Source organism: Helianthus annuus, chromosome 4 (assembly GCF_002127325.2).
Source record: "Helianthus annuus cultivar XRQ/B chromosome 4, HanXRQr2.0-SUNRISE, whole genome shotgun sequence".
Classification (NCBI taxonomy): Eukaryota; Viridiplantae; Streptophyta; class Magnoliopsida; order Asterales; family Asteraceae; genus Helianthus; species Helianthus annuus.
Genome location: NC_035436.2, coordinates 195,296,279 through 195,319,088, shown reverse-complemented (window position 1 = coordinate 195,319,088; position 22,810 = coordinate 195,296,279). Strand labels below are relative to the sequence as shown.

General features: G+C 38.6%; 1 protein-coding gene across 1 annotated transcript; it reads right to left on the bottom strand.

Moving 5' to 3' along the window:
• Window positions 1-1,649: 1,649 nt before the first annotated feature.
• On the bottom strand, window positions 1,650-3,579 carry LOC110937746 (probable inactive poly [ADP-ribose] polymerase SRO1). Its single transcript, XM_035988741.1, has 2 exons — window positions 2,582-3,579; window positions 1,650-1,878 (listed from the first exon to the last, which is right to left on the bottom strand). The coding sequence occupies exons 1-2, from the start codon at window positions 2,802-2,804 to the stop codon at window positions 1,841-1,843; spliced, it is 261 nt and encodes an 86-aa protein (XP_035844634.1). The 5' UTR covers window positions 2,805-3,579; the 3' UTR covers window positions 1,650-1,840.
• Window positions 3,580-22,810: the final 19,231 nt, after the last annotated feature.

Below are 22,810 nucleotides of genomic sequence, written 5' to 3'. Positions count from 1 at the left end.
GTTTTGCAGGAAATGTTTAGGATGTCGCGAAGGAAATGCCTTGGAAACAGGTTTCCTACAAGTCATTTTGCTACATCACGTATTTGTCACAAATGCGTCGGAAAGCCCATTTTATGACACATTTCCGACGAAAACTAGTGTAAGAAATTTCAGATTTTCTAGAGTGTTTAGTTCTCTATCACTTGAAATGTATAAAATCAGACTTTTTACCGGTTTGTTAGCTCAAATCATACCATAACGAATCATGCCTACAACAATATTATCAAGTCCTACCATCCATTCGCGCTTGTGAACCTAGTTTGTCAATATTTACATAAATGGAAATGTATAATTTGGGCGTGTTTGTAAACGCTTAACATCATTTGCTACAACTATCAAATCTCGACCACGTGGTTTTAACTATCAAGCATTAAAAATAAGCACATGATGTTTGGTAAGTTCACGTTGATAAGATGATAAGAGTTTAGGCTAGAGAAATGTACTATCTAATATGAAAAAGACCAGAAAGGATTTGTAGGATAAACTCCAAAGAAAATGTTAGCTTTTTGTAATAATCATGATCTTCTTTTGTACTGCCTTGAAGTTATAATGATTGACCTAATGTGGATTTTCAAAACATAGAAATACTCTATAAAATTGGCAAGTAAAAATGATAATACATTTGATATTTGAAGAAGTTACCATTCGTTCTATGAATGAAGTGGTATCATAGTAAGCCTAAGTCAAATGAAGAAGAAGCACACAAACAGTTTGTATGGTTTATAGTGTGGATGGGGTTGTGGACAGAGCCAATCACAATGGTGGGGTGTTAAGGAAGACGAACGCGATAACTGTGTGTATTCTCTAGACCAATGGGTGTGTGTACAAGTTTGAATGTGGAGCTGGAGGCCTTCTATGTGACATTATTATGCATTTGTAGCAAAAAAAAGTTTTTGTTGGCAGTAATATACGGGTCAAAATTGATTCGGTGGAGGCTACAAAGATACACCCAACGTATTGTCTGAATCAGGGCCATGAAATGTGGATGGCATTGTCACAAGAATAATCATCTAAGAATACACCCAACGGATGCACTAGGAAAAAGTGGAATAGAAAAGGTCCAACCTATTCTTGTGGTTACGGGTATGAACAAATGAAAAGAGGTCGAAACATGGCGTTTAATGGCGTTTAAATCAGTAGTGTGCGGATGTTTGACTTGGAAGTTATTTATAGGGAGCATACTGCATAATGTAATGGTGGTGTATGGATGGGTTGTGAGAGTGTTGCTTGTATAACCTGGACAAAGTAAGATTTTTTTTTTTTTTTTTTTTTGTAAAATAATCAATTTCTTCTCCAACTTGAGAACATGGACAATAATTAAAAGACACACACTTGATGTTCAAATAAAGGTTCAGGCTCCAACATTGATAATATCACTAGTACACAACCGGTATATAATGGTTTTTCTGCATCAATAAATAGGTGTTTTAATTTTTCATGGTCATCATCACCAATATTAGTCTCTAAATCATGTATCATTTCATCTAAATTGTCATTAGTGTCATTTAGATGATCATTATCGGCATTCATATATGAATCATTGTTCTCTGTATTATCATTGTGTAAATTATTTGATGTCGTGCTACGATCAGTAAGTGATTCCCCATGCATTGACCAACGAGTGTATCTAGGCATAAAACCATCTTTCAACAAATGAAACTCTATTTCATTGATGTCACTAAATCTTTTAAAATTTTTACAAACTGTACAAGGACAACATATCGATCCACTTCCTTTATTCACCCGATTAGCTTCGGCAACCTTAAGAAAACTTTGAACATGCTCCGTGTATAAGTTGGTATTACGTGCAGTATAGTACATCCAAGTAGCACGATCCATCTGAAAGTTAAAATAAACAAACAAATGATATAAATGTAAGCATATGATGTAAACCGGTGCATGTGGCGGTGGATTCTAACCCACTTTTTGAATATTCTATCTCATATGTATACACTTTAACGAGTTGACTATTTAAGAAAAAATCCGCAACATTTCCCTTTAACTCCCCAAGTATGCGTATAAATCGCAAACCCGAAGGAGCAAGAGAAATAACTACCATTTTTTTTTCTTAAATGTCAACACGTTAAAGTATATACACATCCTAATGAGATAGAATATTCAAAAAGCAGTCCCAAAAAGGGGACAATCCAAAATTTATCTCTATTAGACAAATTTTGGACGGGTATAATCTAAAGGGTTATCTTAGATACATACATGTACACATATATAAGATAAAGGGTAAATTACTTTTTGAGTCCCTGTGTTTTATAGGTTTTAACTAGTTGAGTCCAAAAGTAAAAAGTTTAACGACCTGAGTCCCCATAAGCATTTTCTTTAACCATTTGAGTCCAAATTTCTAACCCAGTTATAATTTTGTTGTTAAGTTTTGTTAAATGACCAAATTACCCCTAAAAAACACAGGGACTCAAAAAGAAAAAGAATATATAATCCCCCAATTAAGACAAGTTGGTGAAATCGATTGATATTCGTTTTCACCGATTACCGTAACAGCTAGAATGTAATTCAGGAAAGACACAGATACCCGCATCGTCAATCCACGCAATCGGCTTCTGCACACCGGTTTTCAAATCAACCTGAATCATACGTAAAACGTCTAGCATGAAATGGCACCCGTTGTAATCCGCTTCAATCGCTGCCCGTTTTAACCGGAAGTCTTCTTTGACAAGGTTAACGACTTCTTGTGGAAAGTCAACCCATTGACCATCTTGAGAAAACAACAAACGTTGTGGAAGGCCACTCTCCATAAAATTTGAGTAGTTTTTCAGAAATTTGTTTTCACATTCATTTTGCTCTTTTTCTCTTTCCAAGCTTGTTCAATGGTGGTCTCAAACTTAAAGACTTGTTGATAAGACCCGCATTCCTCTCCGGGTCAATGAAAATTCTACGCCCATTTGCGTTCAGCTTCACTTCGTTATTATGCTACGATCTCCTGTAATAGCTTGAAGTCTACAAATTTCTAATACTATCATATAGTAATTACAGCTCCTAAAAACAGAGTAGGTACACAAATTATTTTATCAGATATCTTAGCCAAAAACAGAGTAGGTACACAGGCAATTTCATCAGATATCTTAGCCAAAAACAGAGTAGGTACACAGATTATTTTCATTTTTGTAAAGAATCCATGCCATATTAACCCTTGCACGATCTCCGCTCAAAAAAGTACCTTCAAACCAACCAGAACAGTCTTGCTTTATCGCCATGGATGGATGAAGGTTGGTGGTTCTAGGATTCAGATAGAGATGTATGGAGGCTAGGGTTTCGGTTGTATCAATCGATTTCACCGACTCGTGTTAATTGGGGATTATATATTTTGGGGTAAATTACTTTTTGAGTTCCTGTGTTTTATGGGTTTTAACTAGTTGAGTCCAAAAGCAAAAAGTTTAACGACCTGAGTCCCCATAAGCATTTTCTTTAACCATTTGAGTCCAAATTTCTAACTCCGTTTGAATATTCTGTTAGTTTCTAATGAAAAGACTAAAATACCCCTATATTTAAAAAAGTAAAAAAAATAAATAACAAATGTTATCTCACTTACACCTCCATTCAGAAACCCTCAAAACAATAACCAAAAAAGCAGCAGAACTCTTCAACACAAATTTTAACAACCAAATTCATCTTCAATTTTCAATTCAAATGTGAATTGCATCAAATTCCAAATGTCTTCGTGTTCAGTTGAGAATCAAAACCCTAACAATCCCTCCTCACCCTTAAACTGGTCAAACTTCTGGCTCAAAAACAAAAAAGCCCTAAATCATGTCGTTAATTCCACTATTTGCCGCCGTTCCTTCTACCGTAAACCACCACAGCCTCCTCAACGACCGTCCTACACACCGCCGCCGCCGCCACGCCGACCACCACCACCTCCGCCGCCACGACAGCCGGAGTATCTTCACTTTCATCATCGTCTGACGCCTGATGGTGTTCTGGAGTTGGGGGAGGATTGTTCATATTATCATCATCATTTGCAGGTTCTCATGGGTAGGAATATTTGTTGTTGTTTGTTGCCCAAATTATTATTATTATGCAGAGGAGGGGAGGTGATTTGGACAGAAGAATGGAAGATGGTACCTCTAGGGGCACGCTCAAACTTAGCTTCTTCTTCTTTATTGGGTGGTCAAGGCTCACCACACATCAACATGCTTGGAAATTCCCTCCTCCATCACGCAAATGCCCCGCCTCAAAATTCGTCTGCCATTCAAACTGGTGTTGGACAAGTAAAACTGGAGCCACAACTGACAAATGAGATGCAAGCCTTCAAAATGGAGTTTCAGACTAAGAAACCTAAAAAAGAAAGTAAGATGAGAGAGATGAAGGGTGTTAATCTTTAGAGAGAGAAAGAGATAAGGGGAAGATATACAAGAGAGAGAAAATTCTAATAATAATTTATTTTTTAATTATAAGGGTATTTTGGTCATTTAACAATACTTAACAAAAAAAATCTAACAGTGTTAGAAATTTGGACTCAAATGGTTAAAGAAAATGCTTATAGGGACTCAGGTCGTTAAACTTTTTGCTTTTGGACTCAAGTGGTTAAACCACATAAAACACTGGGACTCAAAAAGTAATTTACCCTATATTTTGAGTCCCTGTGTTTTATAAGGGTAATTTGGTCAGTTAACAAAACTTAACAATAAAATTCTAACTGGGTTAGAAATTTGGACCCAAATAGTTAAAGAAAATGCTTATAGGGACTCAGGTCGTTAAACTTTTTGCTTTTGGACTCAACTAGTTAAAACATATAAAACACAGGGACTCAAAAAGTAATTTACCCTAAGATAAAAAAATTACAAAAATGTATATATACATACATATATGGGAAAAGTAGATATAATGTTGTTAAACATGTAACATGTGTGTGAAACCTATCAAGTTGTTTTGATTAAAATTATTAAACTTAATTTAAACAAATTATCCAAAAATATTAGGTTTTATATATTAAATTTCACACAGCCAACAATTAACTAGAGCTTAACATATTGTGTAGTCATCTACTAAAAGGACAAAATTCTTTAAATGTGCACATACGATTGTGAACATTTTTCACTTCATGTGTGTAATTTAACATGAAGAGATGCTCCATTAATTGAAATAACCATGTTCCTTCATAACTTATAACTTAAATGGAGTTCGGATTAAATCTAAGATCTCCATCACTCCAACAAAAAATAGTTAAATCGAAGGAGGATTAGTGTAAATATGTAATTATGTAATTGGGGTTGTTGTTTCGGGGTTGGTCGCTCGGTTTCAAGCTGGTTTTTGTTGCTTAATGAAGTTTTCTGTTAAAAAAAAGGATATTATCTTATATAATAACAACAATAAACAATTTAAATCGTTTCGGAATGGAGGAAAGATTGATTTGGGGAAAGTGTGCTACATGCCTTCGAAAAAGATGAACAACGAACTTGGGGTCGGTGGAGATTAATTCTATAATGAAACTATTTAATTAATTTTTAAACCGACATAGGTTTAGAGGAATTCGCATACAAATTATATTTCTAACATCACCATATTTACTTTCCCCATTTATATACACATAACAATATATATCAAATTGTACAAAAACAATCAAATAACAATAGAATATATATACGAAAAATGTAAAAAGGTAAAAACTTTGTACCTTTAAGTGGTGATTGAACGAAGAATGGAAGAAACTAGAATAATTCGATCTTTAGCTACATGTAACAACATATAATCAATTAATACATAACAAACTTATATAAAAACAAAATATAATATCAATATATTTGATAAAAATAAAGTTTTATACCATTAAAATTAGTGAGGAATGGAATATAGATAGCTAGAATTCGGATGTTGCAGATGGGAATTGAAGAAGAAGATATGGGATTTGATTTGTAGCCATTATCTAAAAAAAATAGACTAATAAATTATGGGACCTATTATAGTGGGGCGGTTCATTATTTTTCGCAAAATAAAAACAAATGTGGCAGTCTCAATGGAGCGATTAAATAGCTATTAAATATTTCACATAATGAAACAATTAAATGGGGCAATTATTGTAACATATGATGCGATTTTTTGAATGCCATAAACATATGTGGCAGTTTCATTGAGAGACCGCACCAAAAAATATATCCCAGTGCTCCATAAAATTGTTTGTGTACTAGTGTATGCAAGTTCAAACAATTATTTACTGCTAAATTACCAAGCTATAAATACTAAAACAACAATTATACAAAAACTGTTATCATCTCATGCATTCATGAAAAGATTTGGTCTTACATGTGATATGTTAGTGTAGGTCCCTTTTGTCGGATGACGAACCTCAAACCTTGTTATACTAACTCACTAGCGAGTGCGGAATCCAAGCTAGCGAGCAAACCGGGATTAAGCAAGTATAAACACAAACACACACGGGTTCACCGATTAACACAACTTGTATTAATGCAAATGAAGGTTTCGGTTACAAGCACAATGTTTACAAATCTAACATGTAAACTCTCAAAGTGTGTGAGTGAGTTCCGGACAGAATGCTCTCAGCCTATCTCTCGGATATCTCTCTGTTTGTGTGTCTATCTCTGTCTAGTGAACTCAACACAATGCATGGGTATATATACCCATACACAGCAGGTCATGTCCGAAGGATCCGATAGATGGTCCGAAGGATCATCTATCGATGACAAGATGTTCGAAAGATCAGCAATGACCTCGAAGGATGATCCTTCGAGGTCTAACAATCGAAGCATATCTTTCGAGTACCTCGAAGGATCAACAGTATCCTTCGAGGAGCTATCCTTCGAGACAGACAACTACTTTCTAACTGTTTGACCAAGTCAATTCGGAGGATGGTTGACTTGGTCAACTTACAGACTTAGAACATCGTTTATATACAGACCGAATACAGACAAAGTACAGACACAAGTGCACCAACAAACTCCCCCTTGGCTGTAGCTTTGTCTTTATCTTCTATAGATGTAGACTCGTCTCGAACTTCGACGGTCTTTGGTCTTCGAGTTCTCAAAACTCTGATGTCCTTTCAGTCTTCATTGTCGGAGGATCTTCAAAGTCTTCACGTCTTGAAAGCCGAGAGTGTATCAACAAACTACCCGTATCATGTAGGAAGTGTGTTGACAAACTCCCCCTTAACATAAGCTCCCCTTTGAGTTATGCTCGTGAAAAGACTTTACCTTAATGAAGTGAGATCCTTGTGGTGTTGATGATGGCCAGCGGCAACTCGATCATCTTCATCTTTTGAGCGCCTTCTCGTCGTGTCTTCATTCCAAGGCTTGTCATCGACCATGTTCTCCTAGCCTTTAGAATCTGCACATGCAAGAAATCTAAACGCGTAATGAGAACAACTGCTTGGAATAGTATAAACAAATGACACACGAGTGACCATGTCAAAATCAAACACCGTCCGACAGTTTGAAAGTTTAATAAATTTATCAATTTTCAATTCTAACTTTCAAAATCTGCAAATTTTGACCGTTTATGAAGATTTAGTCAGTTCGGTTTTCAGTCAGGTTTCAGGTAACGAAGACTTGAGCTCCAACATCGTACGATCGAAAATAAAGCAGAAATAAAATCTTTTTGGCTTTTATAAAGTTTATATTAAAACACGCCTAAAATCTTTTTGGTATTTTTGAAATTAAAAGACAACAATTTAAAATCCTTTGAGTGTTATCAAACGACATCACCGCTAATGTCGTGCTGATATGCACCAAACGACGAAACTGTTTAAAAGAAATAATAAAAGTTAAGCAGTAAATAAATAAATATATACAAACATTCTTTTTGCGAGTTTCGAGGGTAAGAGAATCATATCAGTGTACGGTCATGCCAAAACACTCTTGTTGTTCAGTTAGTTAACATTAAGATAAGCATCCTATAACAATTATCGGTATTGTTGTCCACTTAAGCTCAACTTATCAGATGTAATCATGGCGAGGGGATACGTTAAGGTATGATTTATACTTACCGACCGGTGTTCATCCACATCACGACACATTCCCGTATCAAGGTATGCACGAGAGTTCATCTTACCGGTGAGTATACCGATTATCATCTGTTTGATCGTATAAATTGTGAGATACTCACTTATTTTGATTTGAAAACAAGCCCTATGTGATATAATCACTTATTTATGAGGAACTTGATTTTCATATGCATGAGGGCACAGGTGCAAGCCCGTGAACAGGTCAGTACTTCCGTACAGCAGAGAGACGAACTTGACACCCGGATAAATGTGATATATTATCACTTATTTGATTGGACATGTGATTGTTTATCACTTATTGAGGTCGAATGCAGTATGCCAAATGTACACGTATGTATAGTATCATGGAAGATCTAGACTTGCGTCCCCGTTATTTTTCGGTAAAAGACACAACCATGATACCCAGATGATAAGCAGCATAAAGACCGAATATCTCAGAACCTCGGCAATCTATCAAACGAAATTTCGGTACTAAGACCATATGCCAATGAGTGGTTCCCACCTGGTCTTCAGTCGATTAAGATTTATATCACCCTGCACACTTTAAAATGATTGTGAGCCTACCGATACATCTTATATAGAGCTGCTTATCGTTTTTCATTTAAGGTTTAAAGAGGTTTGGATAGACCACTGATGTACTATCATTTTCTCTTTTGCTCGCCAGGAAACTCATTTTTGATTTTCTATTGTTTTTGTGTTTTTGAAATTTTTCGATGTTTTTGGATTTTCAGATTTTGGATTTACTCCCCCTAAAATCAATAAACTAAGATAAATTTAAAAACACAAAGGTATTTACAAAAATGATTTTCCGATGTTGGTTTTACTCTTGCTTGACCTTAATGCCATTTACCAATAATAAAAAGTCAAATCTTGATTTGTCAAATGCTTTGGTAAATAAGTCGGCACGTTGGTCATCGGTGTGGACCTTAACAACATCGATTAGCCTTTTCTCAAAGCAATCACGTATGAAGTGATATTTGATTTCGATGTGTTTGGTCTTTGAATGCTGCACAGGATTTCTAGTGATATCTAAAGCAGCAGAATTATCAACGTAAATAGGAGTAGTTAGGAATTCAAAACCGTAGTCCCGCATTTGTTGTTGAATCCAAAGAACTTGGGAGCAACAACTTGAGGCAGCAATGTATTCAGCTTCGCATGTTGATGTAGCTACACACGTCTGCTTCTTGCACTGCCATGTGACTAGGCGATTTCCTAAGAACTGACATCCAGCCGTTGTGGATTTACCGTCGATTTTGCATCCGCCAAAATCAGAATCACTGAAAGCTACCAATTCAAAGTTATTATCCCTAGGGTACCACAGACCGGTGTCAGGGTACGCCTTCAAATAACGAAAAATCCTTTTAGCAGCAGCAAGATGTGAGGCCTTCGGGTTAACTTGATATCTAGCAAGCAGGCACGTTGGGTACATTATGTCTGGCCTTGATGCTGTGAGGTACATAAGAGATCCAATCATAGCGCGGTAGTTTGAAGGGCTAACAGCTTCTCCCTTCAAGTCAGGAGTAATTCCGTGATTGGTTGGCAATGGGGTACCAATGGGCGTTGCATCAGACATCTGGAACCGGCTCAAGATGTCACCAACATATTTAGTCTGATGGATGAATATCCCAGACTCTGTTTGTTGAACTTGTAGGCCCAAGAAGAAGGTCATTTCCCCCATAGCACTCATCTCGAATTTATCCTTCATGATGCGCTCGAATTCCCTACACAAGACATCATTAGTAGAACCAAAAATAATATCATCAACGTATACCTGTACCAGAAGAAGATCTCCATCTTGTTCTTTGATGAAAAGAGTACAGTCGATAAGACCTCTACGAAAACCGTTCTCCAGCAGATAGTGAGATAAGGTTGCATACCAAGCTCGCGGTGCTTGATGAAGACCATAAAGAGCTTTGTTGAGCAACCAAACCCGATCGGGATGGATAGGATCTTCAAAACCTGGAGGCTGTTCGACGTATACCTCTTCTTCAACCACACCATGTAAGAATGCACTTTTCACGTCCATCTGATAAACCTTGAATCCTTTGAAGGACGCATAGGCTAGAAAGATTCGAATTGCTTCGAGACGTGCAACTGGTGCATACACTTCGTTGTAGTCGATCCCCTCAATCTGACGAAAACCTTGAACGACTAAACGTGCTTTGTTTCGGATAACAACTCCACGGTCATCCTTTTTGCATTTGAAAACCCAACGGGTACCAATCTTCTTGTATCCAGCAGGTTTCTCTACTAGTTTCCAGACACCCAGCTTCTGGAATTGTTGCAGTTCTTCCTGCATTGCCTCAACCCAAGCGTTATCTTTCAAGGCTTCTTTCCACGTTCTTGGTTCTTCCTGTGAGACATAACACGCGAAGGACCAGTCATTTTGTTGCCCGGATTCTCTAATAGCTGCATACAAGCCTGCATTGTTGTTGTTTCGCAACATGTTTCTTGTTTGAACGCCACTTTGCACATTTCCAATGATGTTTTGTTGAGGATGGGTATTATGAATCCTTGTTTCTGAATTATCTGGAACTGGAACATTTATACCCAGGTTGTTAAGATTAAGATCAACAACCAATTCAAGACCCGGAATTGACGAAGAGGATGATGCAGTAGCCTCAGCTGTTCTATGGGCATCTACTGGAGGAGTACCCTCTGAAGTACCATGAACTGCTGTTGTAGGAGCTTCTTGATCTGCATCTAGAAATTCATCATCCTCTGAAGATTCGTTCAATTCGTTTGCATCATGAAAATCCTCATTGTTGAGAGTATTGTTGTTCACCGAAGAAGATGGTTCTTGATTAACAAGAATTGGACGAACCACCGGTGAAACTGTTGCATTGTCACTCTCGAAAAACATCCTAGCCGCAGCATTTTCTTCAACGGCTTCAACATTGATCGAATTGAAGAAGTCATCGTACTCAAACATCCAAGGTTGACCCGGATTTTTGACTGGCAAGGTGTGCCTTTGTACTCTGACCTCAGACCATTCCTCGACCCTTTTAGTCTCTAGATTCCAGACTCGTAAGTTAGGGGTGGCATACCCAAGAAAGTATCCATCAATTGCTCTTGCCCCAAACTTTCCATTAGGATCGATGATTGTGCATGGAGCTCCAAACGGTTCGAGATAAGACAAATCTGGTTTCCGTTTTTGAAGAAGCTCAAAGCAGGTCTTGTTGTGCCTTTTGACTGTAAGGACTCTGTTCAATGTGTAACATGCAGAGGCCACAGCTTCAGTCCAGAATGGAATGGGCAACTGCGACTCTACCAACATTGTCCTAGCAGTCTCGATCAATGTGCGGTTCTTACGTTCAGCGACACCATTCTGTTGAGGAGTATAAGCTGCACTAAACTCATGAAGAATACCTTTTGAAGTGCAGAACTCCGTCATGGAATGATTTTTAAATTCGGTACCATTGTCGCTACGTATCCGCCTAACCTTCAACTTATACAAATTCTCAATCTGAATGATCAAGTTTTTGATAATACCAAAGGTTTCACTCTTGTGTGCCATGAACGCAACCCAAGAAAATCTTGAATAATCATCAGTAACCACGAGGCAGTATTGATCACCCCGAATACTCTTGTGCTTGACAGGACCGAACAAATCCATGTGCAAGCGTTCAAGAGGAACTGCCACCGTGTTGATCTTCTTTGTAGGGTGCTTCTTCTTTGTTTGCTTTCCTTTCTGGCACGAAACACATACGTCTTGAAGATGGAAATTTTTGAGGGGAACACCATTCACCAGTTCATTTGAAACCAAATGATTCATTTTTCGTAAGTGAATGTGACCCATTCGTCTGTGCCAAGAGATAGTGTCTTTTTCTGTGGCTTTGGAAACGAAACAAGTTGCTTGTGCAGACGTAGTAATAGCTTGGCTCATGTCAAGGACGTACAAATCATTTATCCTTGGAGCCGACAAGAGAATCCATTCTTTTGGAATTTTGAAGCCGGGTTTCAGCACATAACATCCATTAGCATCAAAGTGTACTGAGAACTGCTTGTCACAGATTTGAGAAACACTAAGAAGATTGTGATCAAGTTGTTGCACAAAATTGATCTTGTCAAAGCTGACAATCCCGTTAGATATCATTCCTTCACCCGTTATATATCCACCTTTATCTCCAGCAAAAGCAACATAACCTCCTCTAATAGATTTAACGTCGTAGAGAAGCTTCATGTCGCCTGTCATGTGCCTGGATGCCCCACTATCAACAATCCAATGACTACTGATAGTTCCTCCTGAAGCACCCTGCACATGAACTCAAATGAATTAGTTGGAGATGGGGACCCAAGCCATTGTGGTCTTGGGTCTTCCATTTTCATCAATGACAATAACTTCTTGTCTTTGATGGTTGGTGAATTGTGATGGTCCCCCTGATTCAGTAACCGATTTAGGTTTCCATGTCTGTTTTGTTTTACCAGTGTCTTTCTTTAAAGCCTTAACTTCTTGATTGTTTGAAGTTGTAGAATTGTCTGGTTTTACAGCAACAGATTGTTTTTGAACCACATCGATTTTAATTGCTTTTTCAATCTTCTTGACCTGTTGCCTTTTCTGTTTCTTTTCCCTTTCTTTTACAAGTCGGGGATCTTGTTTTGTGGAAACAGATGGCTTGCGGTCAGTCTTTCCACGGGGATCATCAACCTTTTCTTTTTGCTTATGAAGATATGGACAATTACGAATAATATGTCCAATGGTTCCACACTCAAAACATGATCTTCGTTCTACAAACCCCGAAGTATCATGTGATCGCATAGCCGATGATGTTGAACTTTGTGAACCCGAGGTACTAGGCTTTGAACTGCTTGGTTCATTTCTTTTCTCGACAATAGTTTTCTTGACAAAATCTAAGTTAGATTGGTTTTCAAACTTTTCAATTTTGTCTGTTCCCGTCGATTTCACAAAGTTAACATTTTTCTTCTTCTTTTGGTTCGACTTCTTTTGGACTTGAGCCGGTGATTTTCCTTTGGTCTTGGTGTGATTTTGCTGTTTTGGCACTGTTGGCAATTTCTTGTTGCCAAATTGTTTTCGAATTTCAGCCTTTGGAATAGGAGGACACTGTGTAACTGTAACACGTGGTCCTGTCTTTCCCAAAAACTTACTTGTCGAATTTTCAAAGACTTTGCAGATTAATGATTGATTAACATTCTTAATGGGAAAATCTTTGTCTGAGTAAATTTTATCATCACCAACTAGAGTGTACAGCAAATTCACACTCTCCGGCTCTTCTGCAGTTGAGGACTCAGTTGCAACAGTCTTAGCGGGTTGTACAGGGGGATCACATAGAATGTGATTCTCAAGAGGTATGTCCTCATTTTTGACTACCGCATCAGACTTTGCTGGGACAGTATCATCAGATTCATCATCAGACGAATCAGCATCCTCAATCACAACTGGAGGATCTTGATTCTGTTCAGCACTCACAAATGTATCTGCTGACACATCTGAATCTGAGGATACTTCCTTTTGGTATCCGAGTCCTGCAGCAAACTCCTTAACATCTAGAGGCACAGAAGGTTCAAAGAATACCCTGTCCTCTTCATCAGGCATGGCATCATAATTATGTCTCACTGGTGGTGGACACTTCTTGTACCCTATGCATGTGACATCTCTCTTTTCCTTCTGAACATCAATGATGTGATCTAACACATAGCTAGAGCTCAAATAACTGTCTAGCTTGAGTTGGATCGCATCACTTTCGGTTTTCACACAAGCCATCTCTTTTTGCATAATCTCAAGGCGAGATATATACAAATTAATATCAGTTTGTTTTCTTGAAACCATTTTAGTCAGTTCAGTTTTATCTTTCTTTAATGTTTCAATTACTGACTTAAATTCCTTTTCATGGTTTTCATAAAACATGTTGGCTTTTGTGCATTTTGAGAGATCCACAGTCAACTTCTGATTGTGGATGAATGTCACATCATATTTCTCTTGCAACGCCTCATGCTTGCTTTGCAAGTCGCACCACTCAGCACTCAAGGAACTATGTTTGTCTTGCAAGTCAAACAAACTAGCTTGTAAAGCATCATGTTTGGCTTGCAACTCAGACAGGTTTCCTTCTAAGTCAGCACACCTAGCATGCAATCTATCACATTCATCACAGTTAATAGCAGTGGGTTCATCGACACATACCTGACTTGATGAACCGTCGACATTAGCCATAAAGGCTGAATGGAGAGAAGATGAAGTATAGGCAGCTTGATCCACCAGAATAGATCTTCTTTGAGTTTCTGCTGCAGCTTCCTCCAAAAGTTCATCAAAGTCAACATCATCCGAAACATTAGATGTCTCGCCCACATGATCATCACCAGAGTTGGATGATTCTTCATCAACACTTCTACTGTATCCAGAGGAGTCTTCATCTTCAGACGATTCACCACCACTGGCAGAAGATTCTCTACCACTGGTGTGAACTAACTTCTTCACAACCTGAGCAAAACATGCTGTTCCATCGGGAGCATCACCACCCAACTGGATTGACCAGTCACAACCTTCATCCACCTGAACCGCAAGTGCCCGGTTGGTTTGGTTGTTGACGGGTACCAATGTACGATCATTGTTTCTGTTCTGCTGGTTGCCTTGGTTTCTGAAGGGGTTTTGATTTCCGTGCTGAGCTGGCTTTGTGCATTCCCTCTTAAAGTGACCCCGTTCACCACAGTTGAAGCACTTAACAGCTTGTTTATCGAACCCATACTTGGTGTCTCGCTTACTTTCCAAGCTGGTTCTTCCAGTACTTTCCATCCAATCCTTTGCTCTTCTCACAGCACTCGCAAAGGCCCACTTGATGTCCATCAAGTCCATCTCCTCTTTATCAATCTGCCTGTAGTCTTCTTGTGTCAGATTAATGTTGCCAATCTGACCTTCTATTAACCCACAGTACGCGCTCACTACAGTGTTAAGCAGCTCCATGTGTTCCTTAGCTACTTCTACACTGATTTTAGAGAAGCTTGACGTGTCGAGCTGTACGGTACCTGACTTTGACTGTTGACCAGCAGATGATGTTCCTCCATAACATGCACGTTGTTGTTGAGCAGGAGGAGGAGGAGGAGGTGGTTCTATTGGATTTCCATACATGTCTGTGGTGGGAGGTGGCTTAACAAGAACTTGCACCGGATTGCCATACATATCAGTGGTTGTGACAAACGCCGTTTGCAAAGGAGCATGTGGACCTGTTCTTGCAGACGAAGTATTAGAAGTTCCACAATACATTTCAGGATTTTGTGGCAATGGAACTCTCTTCGCCTTTAAGGTTTCCTCCTGATCCTTGTTTTCCAGAAGCTGCACGAAGTCGTTGATATTTGTAGTTTTCAACACTCCGTTATACTTCAGGATTTCCAAGAAGCTACTCCATTGTGGAGGCAAAGCATCAGCAAACTTTTTCACCACTTCTGCTTGAGTTGTAGTAACACCAAAATTATTCAGCTCAGTAAGCAAATGATAGAACCGACTTGTCATGTCTCCCAAAGACTCCTTATCTAAGCATGTGAAACAGTCGAATTCTTTCTTGAGCAGATCATGACGCAATTGACGTGTTGCTTCATTTCCTACTCCCCTGGTTTTCAAACCGTCCCATAGCTTCTTTGTAGTCTTGAAGCTGACAAATTGATGATAAATGTCTTTGCTTAACGCCTGAGTGAGAATGGCGTAGGCTTTCTTCTCCAGATCATATATTTTCTTCTGATCCTCTGGAAGATCGGCAAAACTTGCAGTTGTTGAAGCAGCGACCTCGATAGCTTGATCAAAGTCTGTGGTGAAACGTATCCACAGCTCTGTATTTTGACCCAGAACATATGTACGGAATCTGTCAGCCCAACCCGGATACTCATTTAAATGCATCAGCTTCGGAGGTCGATTCAAACTTCCTGTTTCGCTTTCGCTCAGTAAGATACTTTGGATACTAGGAGTTTGATTCGAAACTAACGCCCACTGATTTCCCTGAGAAGATGTCGATACCGGAGACTCGGCCCATGAAGGCGATAGACTTGTAGACGTGTATTTTCCACTGTCTGGCGCCGGTGTACCCCACCATGAGGGAGTCACACCTGAACTTGTATATTTACCACTGTCGGGGGCCGGATTCCACCAATTCGGATTCATGATTGAAAAGCAAAATAAATGCTAAGTAAGAATTCCGAAAGATCACACAGTCGAAAGATCCTGGTCGAAAGATCTAAAATCACAGAAACTTGTTAGCAATAAACTGACCACAAACGAAAGATCAACTATTGTTCGAAGGATCAACAGTACTCGAAAGATTACTGTTGAATCTCGAACAATAATTTCGAAAGATTCAAGAACTCGAAGGATTCCCTTTTGAAAGATCCTTATCTTTCGAGTTAAATCCTTATCTTTCGGACACTGTCTTTCGAATAGATTCCTTGGTCGAAAGATATGTTTCGGACTTCGAAGGATGTGTCGAAAGATGATGATCTATCGAGCCTTCCTTGATCGAAAGATGATCTTTCGATGTCGAAGGATATCTTTCGAAGTCGAAGGATATCTTTCGAATGTGCACTGACACACTGACACAGATGTGACGGGTTGGTGAAAAGGTGATGGGTTGGTAAGTCAACTTTCGGCAAAAGGGTATGGCAGGCTGACAACTTTCCCACCAACTAAGATTTTGAAAGATAATTTACCCAAAAAGGAAAACCCTATCTGCAAACCAGTCACCGGAATATTTACCGGAGTATGGCCGGAAATTACCAACACACTCAAAAACAAGTTTTAAGTTACCCAACCCACTTATGAACACTCCCGGTAAGTTTAAAACACGTTTTTCAGTTTAAAAGTGTAGAAAAACCAACAAAAACGGGTGTTAAACCAAGTGTTCAAACACACACCAAGAACTTGAATAACCCGGTTTTAAACAAGGTAAAGAGCCAAGCTCTGATACCACTTGTAGGTCCCTTTTGTCGGATGACGAACCTCAAACCTTGTTATACTAACCCACTAGCGAGTGCGGAATCCAAGCTAGCGAGCAAACCGGGATTAAGCAAGTATAAACACAAACACACACGGGTTCACCGATTAACACAACTTGTATTAATGCAAATGAAGGTTTCGGTTACAAGCACAATGTTTACAAATCTAACATGTAAACTCTCAAAGTGTGTGAGTGAGTTCCGGACAGAATGCTCTCAGCCTATCTCTCGGATATCTCTCTGTTTGTGTGTCTATCTCTGTCTAGTGAACTCAACACAATGCATGGGTATATATACCCATACACAGCAGGTCATGTCCGAAGGATCCGATAGATGGTCCGAAGGATCATCTATCGATGACAAGATGTTCGAAAGATCAGCAATGACCTCGAAGGATGATCCTTCGAGGTCTAACAATCGAAGCATATCTTTCGAGTACCTCGAAGGATCAACAGTATCCTTCGAGGAGCTATCCTTCGAGACAGACAACTACTTTCTAACTGTTTGACCAAGTCAATTCGGAGGATGGTTGACTTGGTCAACTTACAGACTTAGAACATCGTTTATATACAGACCAAATACAGACAAAGTACAGACACAAGTGCACCAACAGTTAGTATGTTACTAAGGATATCAGCTGTCCATAGTATCAGCATTTCTTCAGATTATACCTTTATTCCATAACAACTTCGGCTACGATAATAACTTTATAGTTTTACTCACTAATATCATATCTAACAAAGACGAAAACTCGGGTTTATTATGTTTGCAAATGGAACCTTTCTTAACTGTTTCTACTTAAGAAGCAAGAATAAAAGGGTTTGCAAGAATAATGTTTGCATTCAGTTTTAAATAAATGGTAAGATCAGGAATAATCATCAATCATAGTATCCAGATGTAATTAGCTAGCAAATCAATTAGTATCCAAATTAAATAATGACAAACTAATTGATCAATAAATCTAGGGTTTTGAAGTTGACAATGTGATTAGTGACTGAGAATATGAAAGACCTCAATTAACAAGCGCATACAATCAAATTGAAATACAGAACGTATATTGTGGCTATCCTTACACAGAATCAGCTTCACTGATCATTAGTTTCATTAGTTCCAATAGGGATGAGCTCGGTGTTAACCGGTAACGGTATAGAAAATCCCACAAAACAGGTACCAGTACCGAAAATACTCGATACGGTACAGTTCGGTACCCGTACCGGTATGGACTGGTATTTGAAGGTAAAATTCGATAAATACCGGTACCGTACCAGACCGCACCGAACTGGTAACCAAATTCGCTAATTGCCAGTACCGAAAATCAACTCGATTCTGAAAATTGGTACGAGTTTCCAACCGGTACATGGTACTATTTGCTCATCCCTAAGTCCTCAAAATCTTTGTTGCTTGTGTAAAAACTCTTCCAATAGTTGGGTTTTTATTTTTTTTTATTTAAGTATCATTTAAGTCCCTCTTTTTTCTACTTTTACCATTCAGACCAACTTTCAAAATTGTACCATTTTTTTCTCGAATTTCACTCCAAAAAACAAACCCCAGTTAAATCCTACAGTTTAATGAACGGCAAATTTGTCACTTCACATTCTCTTTTAATTTAATTGATTTTTATTCTTTCTTAGATTTCTTTTTCTCTCTCTAAATTCCCATGTTAATATCTAGCCGGTGTGGTGTTGGGTGGTAACATGTAGAAAAAAAAGGGGTCGAGTTAGGGTTTGGTGTTGTGGTGGTTGGTAACGGTGGGGAAGGGTGGTTGTGGTGGTGAATGGTGGTTGATGAAGGGCAGAAATGGGTGGTTGTGGTGGTGAACAATGCTGGCAACGGTGTGGTGGTTGTGTTTCAGATAGGGGCAAAGATGGGTAGTGGTGTGGTGGATGTGTTTCATAGGTGTGGAGATGGGTGGTTGTTGTGGTAGATGTCTTTTAGAGGGGTGGAAATGGGTGGTTGTGATGGTTTATTAAGGGGAGGGGGTGGTTCACTAGTGATAGAATTTATCACTCACAAGCACCAACCAAGTTCCGCCATGTCATCGACCATTTTTCCATCACTCACAACCTTTTTTTAGTCGGGGTGGTCATCACTCATCACCACACCCAACAATTTCCCCCCAACCAACAATTCCACTCACAAAACCAAACCATCACGTGTGAAGAAAATAACGAAAATGGACTTCGTTGAAAATATAACGCGTTAATGTTTATACCGGCGGTGGCCCATCTCTCGTTATATATCATTCCATTATTATATAACGGAACCGCCCCGGCAGTCCTAAGGCTGGAGATGGGTGGTTATTATGGTGGTTGTGTTTAAGAGGGGAGGAGATGGGTGGTTGTGGTGGTTTATTAATATGTGTGTTTATTATACATATATAATATATATTAAAGTTAATTAACATTTACGTCCCTATTAGTTACTCGGATGGGTCAGGTAGTTAGTCAGCTTTAGTGGATGTTGGACGCGATTGCGGCACATTTGACTGTTGTCGGCGTGCCTGTCTCCGTACGACTAGGTGTTGCACATCGACACCACCACGTTCGTTGTTGCAGTAGTGGCAAGTATTGTATTTTCCTTATGTTGTATCTTTACATAAAACGTTTATCATATTTTGTTTTGATTATTACTCATATCTTGCTATATTAACATAGTGTTTATATTATTCATTTGGTTATTTAGTTGTATGTAACGTGGATCGTAATAAATTTGGCTTATTAAAAACTTGTATCTTAATAATTTTTCATTTAACTCAATTAACTCGGCTAAACTCGTTAATAAAGACTTGTTATACGTTTTTATTAAAGTAAATTTGTTAATAAACTCGTATCTTAATAAAAACTCTTTAATAAACTCGTATCTGAATAAAACCTCGTTATATGTTTTCGTTTAAAATTTATTAAAGTAATAAAAAACAATTATATAAATCTAAACGGGTTGTGTAGATATATACGGCTCGTATATTGGCTCAAAAACTCAATTTCTCATAAAAACTAAACTAAAAATATAATTTAGACATAAGATTATATTGGTCGTATAACACGTGACAAAATAAACATTTTTTTACTTTCTAGTTGTCTTTTATTCACGTACACGATCTGTATATGATTATATGGGCCATATAGATGTCAGAGTGTGTAAATAAAGATTTAAGGGTGTATGAATTGTTGATACATATTTGTGGACGCAACTCGGCTCAACGTGATTCGGATTAAGTCACAACATTCCTCCGTTGTGCACTAAAACAAATGTGGGCTGAAACACAACATTGGGCTGGACCATAGTCGACGAAACAGAAAGCTGGGCCTCAACTGTCTGGGCCAAAGCCCAAAGTCGACGAAACACATGGATGTCGACGAAACAGACATGTTTCGTCGACCTTGATTCCATTTCGTCGGCTGTCTTTCCATTTCGTCGAGTATTGATTGTGTTTCGCCGACCTATTCTTGCTTCGTCATAGCTGGGTCTATAAATAGACTGAAGACAGAACAGAAACACAAGATAGAGGACACAAGTGTGAGAGAACTAGAGAGAGTTTACAGAGAGTGTCATGACCCCCGACCCCATCTAGCCGGAATCGGTGTCGTGAGCAGTCCAGTGGTACCGGTGATTATTTTGAAAACATTGCAGCGGAATTTTCATCAGGACCGTGAGTTAGGAAAAATATCAGAGTTTAGGAACACCGGATTTTATTTAAATGGATGGACTAAATTCCAAGTTTTACAAAGGTAGCTTTTAATGAAAACAATATTTCTTAAGTTGATTTAATTAATAAAATAAGCCACTTCTTGAAGTCTTTTAGTGTCGGATCCAATCCTTACTCCAATCTATTGTAATTACCTGAAACGCGTTTTAAAAAGATTTTGTCAGCAGGGAAATTGATGTGCGTGTAGTGTAATATAATTTTGATATATATTTAAGCCCTTTTTACACTTTTAGCCAAGTTTTAAATTTATAAAACACGATATTTACTAACACTAAACACACATATGGGCAAGTGCACCATCGTGGACGTAGTATAGTGTTGGTAAGATACCGAGGTCGTCCAAGGACACAAGAGCTTTTAATACTGGTTTATCCTCAACGTCTAATCAAATCAAAAAGTTAGAAAAATGTTTTAAACTAAGAAAAATAAAAACTAACTAAATGCTGAAAAATAAAATAAAATAAAAACAGATAGACAAGATGAATCACTTGGATCCGACACGTGTATTAGTATAACCTTTGATTATTTTCGCACTTTTGCACTTGTTTAAGAGATTATCTTAGTTATTGTAGTAGGCCCCTTTTTCGGAGGTGACGTTACCCTCAACCCAGTAGTTTGAGTCAGCAAGGATACAATCCTAAAGGGTCGGATTATTGAAAGATAATGAATTAAGTTATTAATGCAAATTATGGTAGGCCCCGCTTTTGGCGGTGACGTTACCCTCGGCTAAGTAGTCTGAGTCAGCAGGGATACAGTCCTAAATAGCCGGGTTATAGTATTAATAGTAGTTAGCTTATGAGGGGGTCAAAGAGTTTGGATCCCCGCCATGCAATACCTATGGGCATTGAAGGAGATCCTACTAAATTTGACCCAGGTCCCAAGCAGGACCTCTAAACGCTGAACAAGGGCAAGACCTTTACCAAACCGTTCCCTTAACCCCCGACCAGGTAGCCAACATACCTCCATATAGACCGTGGAGATATGAATGGTGAAAATCTTTTATTTTATATAGACAGTAAAATAATGCCAAGACACCACGGACAAACGATAAGGAAAGATCACCTTCAACATAAGTAACTAGTTATTAAAGTCATTAATACAAAACCAAATAAAAAGTGCAAAAGATTAAAAATAAAAAGTATTATACTAAACACTTGTCTTCACCAAGTGATGTAAGAGACTTAGGCAAACATGGCCTTGATTGTCAAGAACTCTTACGATCAATCTTGGATCCCGAGACGACTCACACACTCTATGATGGACAATGGATGATGGTGGTGGATGATGGTGTTATGGTGGTGGTGGGTGGTGGATGAAGTGTGAGAGAGGTGGTGTGCCAAGGGATGAGAGAGAATGAAGCCAAGCTCCTCTATTTATAGGCTGAACAGAACGCTGGACACGGCCCCGTGTCCGCTGGACACGGCCCCGTGCCCGTCTGACATTCTCTCTCTTCATTAATTGTAATTGCGAATTACAATTAATGCGCCTGCTGTACTTTCAACACGCCCCCGTGTCCGCTGGGCACGGCCCCGTGGTGAGCAATGGAAGCTTCTACTGGTTTGTCTTTTCTGCTGCTTCCTGGGCACGCCCCCGTGTTCACTGGACACGGGGCGTGTTCAGGCTCTGTTTCTCTTCTCTTTGTCCTGGGAGGTGCCGTTGAGGGTCCGGGCAGTTCACTTTTGTTCCTTTTCTTGTATTTATGGTAGATTTAGTAGTCTTTTTGCTTCTTCTGTGATTTTGAGCTCATTTCATCCTGAAAATACAAAAGGAAGACAAAAACACTCTTTTTCCAACATTAGTACTTAAAAAGGGTTAGTTTTATGCCTTAATTGATGTGTTTTATATGTTGCATTTTACACACATCAAATACCCCCACACTTGAACTTTTGCTTGTCCTCAAGCAAAACTCTTTTAATGTGGCTTACACTCCCAAATGGAATAGGTAGAAGAGAAGTTTTTTCAACTTGTCCTAGAGTGTCGGGAATCCAAGGTTTAGATAGGTTCTATTTTTATTTTATTTACAATCTTATTCGTCATGGTTTATTTTGAACTTTTCATAAGATAAACTATTTAATTTGGCATAGCATGCCTTATTAAAATTCCATTTATATACAAGTTCACATACCTCACGGGAGATCACTCAATCACTC

What these genes read in the sequence shown, in the direction of transcription:
- LOC110937746 (XM_035988741.1), bottom strand. Translation starts at nt 2,804, where the DNA reads ATGGAGAGTGGCCTTCCACAACGTTTGTTGTTTTCTCAAGATGGTCAA. An exon ending in TGCGTGGATTGACGATGCGG is followed by an intron (nt 1,879 to 2,581) that starts GTATCTGTGTCT and finishes TTTAACTTTCAG; the next exon opens with ATGGATCGTGCTACTTGGAT.